Source organism: Arachis stenosperma, chromosome 3 (assembly GCF_014773155.1).
Source record: "Arachis stenosperma cultivar V10309 chromosome 3, arast.V10309.gnm1.PFL2, whole genome shotgun sequence".
Taxonomy (NCBI): domain Eukaryota; kingdom Viridiplantae; phylum Streptophyta; class Magnoliopsida; order Fabales; family Fabaceae; genus Arachis; species Arachis stenosperma.
Window position 1 is genome coordinate 144522030 of NC_080379.1, and position 8064 is coordinate 144530093.

General features: G+C 35.8%; 2 protein-coding genes across 2 annotated transcripts; both read left to right on the forward strand.

Moving 5' to 3' along the window:
• The first annotated feature begins 4198 nt into the window (after positions 1-4198).
• LOC130966806 (uncharacterized) lies at positions 4199-6155 on the forward strand. Its single transcript, XM_057891630.1, has 3 exons — positions 4199-4559; positions 4755-5737; positions 5892-6155. The coding sequence occupies exons 1-3, from the start codon at positions 4199-4201 to the stop codon at positions 6153-6155; spliced, it is 1608 nt and encodes a 535-aa protein (XP_057747613.1).
• Positions 6156-6218: 63 nt separating this feature from the next.
• LOC130966807 (uncharacterized) lies at positions 6219-6647 on the forward strand. Its single transcript, XM_057891631.1, has one exon. The coding sequence runs from the start codon at positions 6219-6221 to the stop codon at positions 6645-6647; it is 429 nt and encodes a 142-aa protein (XP_057747614.1).
• The last annotated feature ends 1417 nt before the right edge of the window (positions 6648-8064 follow it).

Here is an 8064-nt window from a genome sequence, read left to right on the forward strand (position 1 = left end):
TTATATTGAAAAAATTAAGAAGTGTCACGATTCAATTATTTGTTTTTAAATGCATGACGTACGTGGGCCGATGTCTAATTTGGCGGGTATTGTTGACCCCAAGAAAGGATTAAAAACATGTGCAGCTACATAGTTGATTTACAATTTATGATATTATTTCTTTTTGTGGATTTTCATTCTCTTGTAAATTATTGGTATAAAATCTTTATAAAATAATTCAATTATCAATTGTTATATTATTAAGAGTATTTAACTATAACAAAAATATGCATTAATAATAATATATAATTCAAACTTAACCTTCATTTTATACTTTCTTTTCCCTTATAATTGTGAAATAGTCAACAATATTAGCTGAATTTGGTTCATCCACTTGCCTGCTCAAATTGAAGAGAAGATGAATAAGGATTTTAACATGAACTATTTAAATGGGTGAATTACTAAGATTACAGAGATGAAAAATCGGTGAAAAAAAAATACCAGTTACTCACTAAACAACCGTAAGACTTCATGAACTTGATCTATAGCTTAGCGATTTAGGTGGCATCTAATTAAAGCATGGAATTATATGTTTTAACTATTATTCTCTTCCACCTTTTATCGTATTTGTTAATAACAATTAACAAACAAACAAAAATTCGCAGTGTGGAAACTGCAACAAGTAGTTGTTCCCTGATTATAGTTTCTTACAGAGGTAAGCAACTTCAGCGAAGAAACAACACAGAAGAGAAGGGTGATTAACAAAGTTCTGAAAATCGAACTAGATCGAATGGTTCAATTGAATTAGTCAAAAACCAATCACCTAGTTGGTTCGGTTAACTAAATAAATCGTCTTGTAAAAAATAATCAATCAAAAGACAATTAACTAATGAATTGTCGGAACCAATTGGTTTATTTAAGGATTTTTCTTTTTGGTTTGGTATCGACCCCTCAAAATGGCATCGTTTAACCTTGAAAAAAAAAACAGAAGAGTCCTAATCCCCCAGACACAGCTCGGCAGTCCCACTCCTCTCTTTTTCTTTGAAAATTGAAAATTCATTTGGAGAATCCTAGTCCCAAAACGCAATCCTGTAGCCCCGTAGCCCCGTTCTGCAGCCACTATCCCTCTTCGTAGTCATCGTCGAACTCTTTTTCTCCGAAGACAGGTGTCACGTGTGAAAACTCTGTCATCGTCGTAGGAAGTTGCGTCGCGTGTGGAAACTTTGTCGTCGTTCTAGGAAGTTGTGTCGCATCGTAGGAATCTATTTGTTATCGTGTGAAAATTCTGTCGCCGTCGTCGCCTTCCCTGTTCGAACTCTTTCTCTCTGTCTTCGCTGGCAGTTCCCACTCCTTTGTCGTTGTAGTCACTCCCCATTCTTCCTCTCGTTGCCGGTTAGCACTGTTACTTGGGATTATTTTTGCTTATTTTTTAATTTGTACTGTTGTTAATAATATTAAATTGCTAATTTTGATACTTTTGTAGTTTTGTTAATAATATTAGGTTTAGTGGTTTACTGAATGTCTAAGTTATGAGTTGTTGAATGATTCTGTCAAATATTTTTTCTTGAGTTAATTTTTTTCATGATTTTTTTTTTGCTGTATGTTGTTGGTGATATGGTACAGTGCTTCATTACTATTTATACCCTGACCCAACACTATGGTCCAGGTCCAAGTAAGCCAAAAAGACCCAACCCAAATATTGGCCTTCACCACTTACCGACCTCATCGAAAGAGGTCGAGCACGACATAGGCCCCTCCTTAAAGAGGTCGGGCTCGACATGAGTTGGCAGATAATACTTATTTAAATAAGTAACTGCCTCCTAAAATCTCTTATCCACTTCTAGAAGTAATATCTCAACAACCCTAAGATAAAGGGACGGTTATCCACCTTCAAAAGTGGAACTACTCCAACGGTGGTTATTGGATCACTACTATAAATACACTGACACACTCAGGTAAAACTAAGTTCTAATACTCTAAACCTGCTTATTTCCTTTGCTAACTTAGGCATCGGAGTGTCTTTGCAGGTATTACCCCCATTCTTTCATATACACAACTTGGACGGCAGGTCCTAGACGTAAGTCAAGTCGAAGACTATCTTCCACTGACGTTTGGGCCAATCTTTCAAGCCCAATCCACTTATCTTAGGTAACAACTACATTGTTAGAATTTTTTTTATTCTGAGTTGTTTGTGCCATGATTCTGATTCTGAGTTGTTTATGCTGATTTTGGGTTGTTGATTCTGGTGGATGATTTTTTTTATTCTAAATTGTTGATGGTGCTATAGTGTATGTTTCATTACATTGTGCTAGAATTTTTTTATTTTGAGTTGTTTATGGTATAATTGATTCTGAATTGTTTATGCTGATTTTTTTAATTTGAGCTGTTGATTCTAGTTGTTGATTTTTTTTGAGTTTTTAATGGTGCTATAATGCAGTGTTTCACTGCATTGTTTATGCTAATTTTTTTTATATTTAGTTGTTAATTCTTGTAGTTGATTTTCTTGATTTTGTTGTTATATTTTTTTTTTATAATTTTTATGAAACTAGAATAATTGTTGATCGTAGAATATTATATCTATTATTTAAGTGTATTTTGATTTTTGTTAATCATAAACATTGATATTTAAAGTTATTTGGTGAATTTTTAATTATAAATTATAAATAATTTATTATGAAAAATCATAAAAATTTAAAATTTATTAATTTAAAAATTTTAAATTTAAATATTTAAAATTATATATTAAATTTTTATAATTTTGTTATATATTTAATTAAACTAGTTGAATTTTGATTAAATTCTGATTAAATCTCTAAATTATTGAACCAGTTATCCTATTGATTTATTGACCGATTTAGTTATGACAACTTTGGTTATTATTGCATAATCGTCGCATAAAGTCGTCACGGTTCCCATGATTCCGTCACTACTCCGCTAGGGGAAGAAAAAGAAGGAAAGATTTGGTACCTTTTAACTTCTTCTCTTAATTATGCTTTTTTACTCTCACACGGTCACCACATGTGATTATGATTGTGATTGTAAGCACTACTCAGTACTGGAGTCTGAACTACTAGTAATTGAATAATTGTTCAGTACTCCTAATGTTATTAATTGTGAAATACATATATTTTTACTCATAATTTGCACGTTGTTAATCAGTAGAAAATTTTATGGTAAATAAATATTATACTACTTCTCATAAATCATACGTTACAAATATTTTTTGATAAACGTGAATTTCGTGTCAATTTTATATACGACAATTATGTGGTACCTAAAAATAAAAAATTTTAAATTTAAATTTAGGTTACTTGATAAGTAAGTCAAACGTCCTTCATATCCCTATTCCATTCTTTTTGACTTTTGGATCCCTCTCTACAGTTCCACTGCACCCTTCACATGTGACACATGACATCTCTAGTGTTTGCTTTGTCCTCGTTCATTTCACCACCTTACCTTCCATGTCCTTTGGTAGTTAATAATTGATGGGAGTAAATAAATAGGCTATAGGATAAACTTTAGGCTCATTTTTTTTGAATATTGGTTAGAATTTGGTGTAATACTTTGATATTGGATCTGGTAGTATTTTGCATGTTTTTGAGAGCTAACAATCTGCAGGGAGCGAATTGCTTTACAGAAATATTTTTTGAAAATAAAAAAAGACAATACAAGAGGGACGTATTACTTTTCTAAAATTTTTTAAAAGCAATACAAAGGAGGCGGATTGTATTAGTTTAATATTAAAGAAACAATATAAAGAGGGCGTATTGTATTAGTTTAATATTAAAAACATAATACAAGGAGGATGTATTGACAATACAAGAACAACGTATTGTCAGAACGCAGGGGCAGAATGACATTACGCAGGGGGCGTACTGTATTTTTTATATTAAAAAAATACCTCGAGTATTATAAAAAGAAGAACGAATTTGTTGAGTGTGAGTGTGGTTTATTTCGTTGAGAGAGTAAGAGAGGAAAAATAGAGGAAAGTGTTAGTTTAAAAATATATTACAATGGTCAAATCTTTCCACAAACATCTGAAGGTGTGAGTTTTGTATGTGAAAATCCATATGATCTTGTTATTCCTTTTGGAATAACATATGAGAAATTTAAGAGTATACTTTGTCAATGTGTTGATAATCAAATATTAAAGAGAGTCACAAATATTTTTTATAGACAGCCTGTGTTAGTATTTGGTGGTTTTATTCAATTTCAAATAATGTGTGTGGTTGACGATGCAAGTATGCAAGGGATGTTTTCGATCTACCAACAAACACGGGCACAAGTGTCAGTTATCGAGTTATATGTTGAGTTTGAAGAATTTGTTGAGGTTAATTTACCCGAACCTAACATCGACTGGACGGTTTATAACACTGAAAGTGAAGAGGAATTCGAGGGCACTTATCATATTGTTGGTCCAGTTGAAGATGTCGATGAAGATGATGTCATAGTTGAGCCTGATGTTGCAGATGTGACAAATGCACTAACGAGCCAACATCTATCTAGAGAGCCTTCTTTTATACATGCTTTGGATCTAGACGCTATGAATGCACCAGAATTTTTTGAATTTGTCAATGCAGGTAAGTAGTCTTCTATTTTTATTGTGATTAGTATTATAATAATAATAATTATTAGCTTAGCCTTTATTATAATTCGCATTACTGTTATTGTTATTATTTGTTATTACGATTATTTGTTGTTATTATTATTAATTTATCACTATTGTTATTATTATTAGTAATAGTAAGAATTATTTCTTGTTATGGCTGGTGTAGACTCTGTTGTTGTTACGGATGGTGAATTTGTTATCGGCATGGAGTTTAGTTCTAGAGAAACTGTGATTGCAGCAATTAAAGATTATACTATTCGTCGGGGTGTGGATTATCGAGTGTGTGAATCTGAGCCAACCACATTTTATGCTAAGTGTGTACAATATGGAACAAATTGCGATTGGCTTATCAGTGCTAGTCTTATTAAGAGAAAGTTTTGTTGGGTTATAAGGCGGTACAATGGTAGTCACACATGCTCCAAAACAACAATCTCTCAAGATCATGCCAAGATAAACTCAGACATGATTGCAGAAGTTATAAAGCCATTGGTTGAAGTTGATCCATTTTTAAAGGTAAAATCTGTGATTGCTGAAGTGCAATCGAAATTCAATTATACGATAAGTTACCACAAAGCATGGCTGGCTAAGCAAAAGGTAATTGCGAATATTTTTGGTGGTTGGGAAGCTTCTTATGAAGCTTTGCCATCGTGGTTTGAAGCAATGATACAAAAAGATCTATCAGCTGCAGTTGAGATTGAAACTGCACCAGCTTACCAAGGGGATGAAGTGGTCCAGGATATTAGGATACTGACACGGGTGTTTTGGAGCTTTTACCCTTGCATTAGAGCATTTAGGAGCTGCAAACCAATCATCCAAATAGATGGCACACATTTGTATGAAAAATACAAGGGAGCTCTCTTAGTTGCAGTTTCTCAGGATGGCAATGGCAATATTGTGCCTCTTGCATTTGTTGTTGTTGAGGGTGAGACTTCTGATGCATGGCACTTCTTTCTTACTCATTTGCGCACATATGTGGTGATGCGGGATGGTATTGGGCTTATCTCTGATCGACACGACTCTATTACCTCAGCAATAGCATGTAGTAACGGATCATGGGAGCCTCCGAGAGCTATCCGCATGTTTTGTGTTAGGCACATAGCATCCAACTTCTTAAGGAATTTCAAGGCACCGTATTTACAGAAGTTAATTGTAAATATGTGTACGTAAATTATGGTGAAATACTGATGTTAGTGTTATGCGGTCATACTTATTTTTTCTTTTTTTTACAAGTTATTGTAGGACCGTGCGTGAATTTAATGTGCAGTATGCAAGATTACGTGAGCATGGTGAGGCTTACACTTAGTGGCTCGATCGGATCCCACGTCAGCAATATGCTTTGGTGTTCGATAATGGATATCGCTGGGGACATATGACCACAAACCTAGTCGAGTGCATCAATAGGGTATTAAAGGGGGCGCAAAATCTTCCAGTTACATCACTTGTCAAGGCAACTTTTTACAGGCTAAATGAGTTGTTAACTAGGAAGAGGGCTGAGGCTGAGGCTCGACTGAATGCGGGACATGTATTCTCTGAATATGCAATCAACAAACTTCAAGTAAATCAGTAGGCAGCGAGAAACATCCAAGTTAATTTGTTTGATAGGCAGAACGAGGTCTTTGAGGTACACGAGATGCCCAGCGGTTTAGAGTATGCGGTGAATCTCCGTCAACGACATTGTGATTGTGGTGAGTTTCAGACATATCGAATTCCTTGTCGCCATGTCTTTGCGTGTTGTGTGAACCAACGACTTGATTGGCAACAATATGTTCATGACGTATATAGGATGGAGGAGATTAAAAAGGTGTATAGAGCAAGGTTTAAGCCATTAGGGAACCCAGCAACATGGCCTGTGTATCAAGGACCAAGGCACATGCCTAATCCGCACTTAAAACGAGTATCCAAAGGACGTCCCAAAATAACTCGCTTCTTGAATGAAATGGATATGCGTGATATGCGTGGTCCTAGGCGTTGCAGGCTTTGTGGAGGCCAGGGTCACAGTCGAAGTAGATGCCCTCATCGTGCAGGGTCAAGTGCTAGTGGTGGTGCTCATAATTCTTAGAATTTTTGGCATTGATTTACTTCTTGTCTTGGATTATGTACTACATTATGAATTAAATTAAAAAAACTACTCTAGCCTTCTTACCACAATAGCAGTCTTACAACAATAGGTGAACAACAAATATAAAGATTACTTGCTAAATGTCTTTTTCACAAATTTAGTACATTTTTTTACTGTCTTTTTTATTGTAGAAGGGGTATATCTACTTGCACTCCTACGTGTTGGGTCAATCCTCAAGTTATACCCCTTACTTTGTACATCAGCAATGTGGAAACTTCTTGCATCTTCCACCCCATCTATATCTTCCGCCGCAGCTGTATGACATGAACAACCAAAACAATAAATACACTAATCAAGTATTAGGATTCATTAACAATAATAAATACACTAATATTAAATACACTATTACCATCACTATCATCTTCATTGTCGTCCTCACCATCACTATCAGCCACAGTCATTGGTGCTTGCACGTGAGGAAAATTAACAGCATTACTATGACCAATCCCTCTAGCAACACTCTGGATTGAGTCAACAGACCTTCTAGACCCCGAGCATGGAGAGGGACTGCGACGTCTTAGTCTCGAATCCACAGATGACCGACCTGGCACAATTTGAGGCGATTGCTGGCTATGCTGTGGTGCCTGCTCGTTAACTGTAGGAGGTTAAGGCTGGGATTGCTGCACTTGTAGCTGAGGGTCAAAGAACAAGTCATTTACCCATTGAGATGTCTCTGTTTCAGCCACCCACTGATATAGCTAGCGGTTTGATGATTGTGCATCTGTGTCTACATGTTGTGACATAAAAGGTCGATAATATCCCTGGTAGGGCGGCATGTGTAATGAGTGTGAGTCAGGGAACAACTGAATGAAGAATGATGGTCCAGGCTCAGAGTTTGGCTGTGTGTACGGGTACTGGTGTGGAAAGGAAGTTGGCAGTTGGTATGGGTGTATGATGGGCTATGGCTGTGGAACATAATCAGTCAATCGCAGGTGAGCCCCATATGCTTCTGTATACCATTGCATATACCGATCAAATGCTTGATAGTGTAGTGTAGGATCACCAACCAGAATGGAACTCAAATGGTTTATTCATCTCATAATGTATCCAGAATGTTCAACTGTCCAATCTTTGTTCTTTGGTCCAGTGAGAACCACGTTGTGAGATTCTGCAAGACGAGTAGCTTCTCCAAGAACTTCCTGCACCAGACCGAATTGCCTCATCACCCGGTCGGATGCATGCCACTCAATGCATTCAAACAATATTAGTGGCACAACTGCACTCCACATCAATCGATGCTGTAAAATGTCATTTGGAACTACAATATTTTCTATATGATCAGGACTGTACGGGTTCCACCCAAACTACAAAAACATTCCAAAACGACTGCATAAATACAAACACAAATATAATGCCA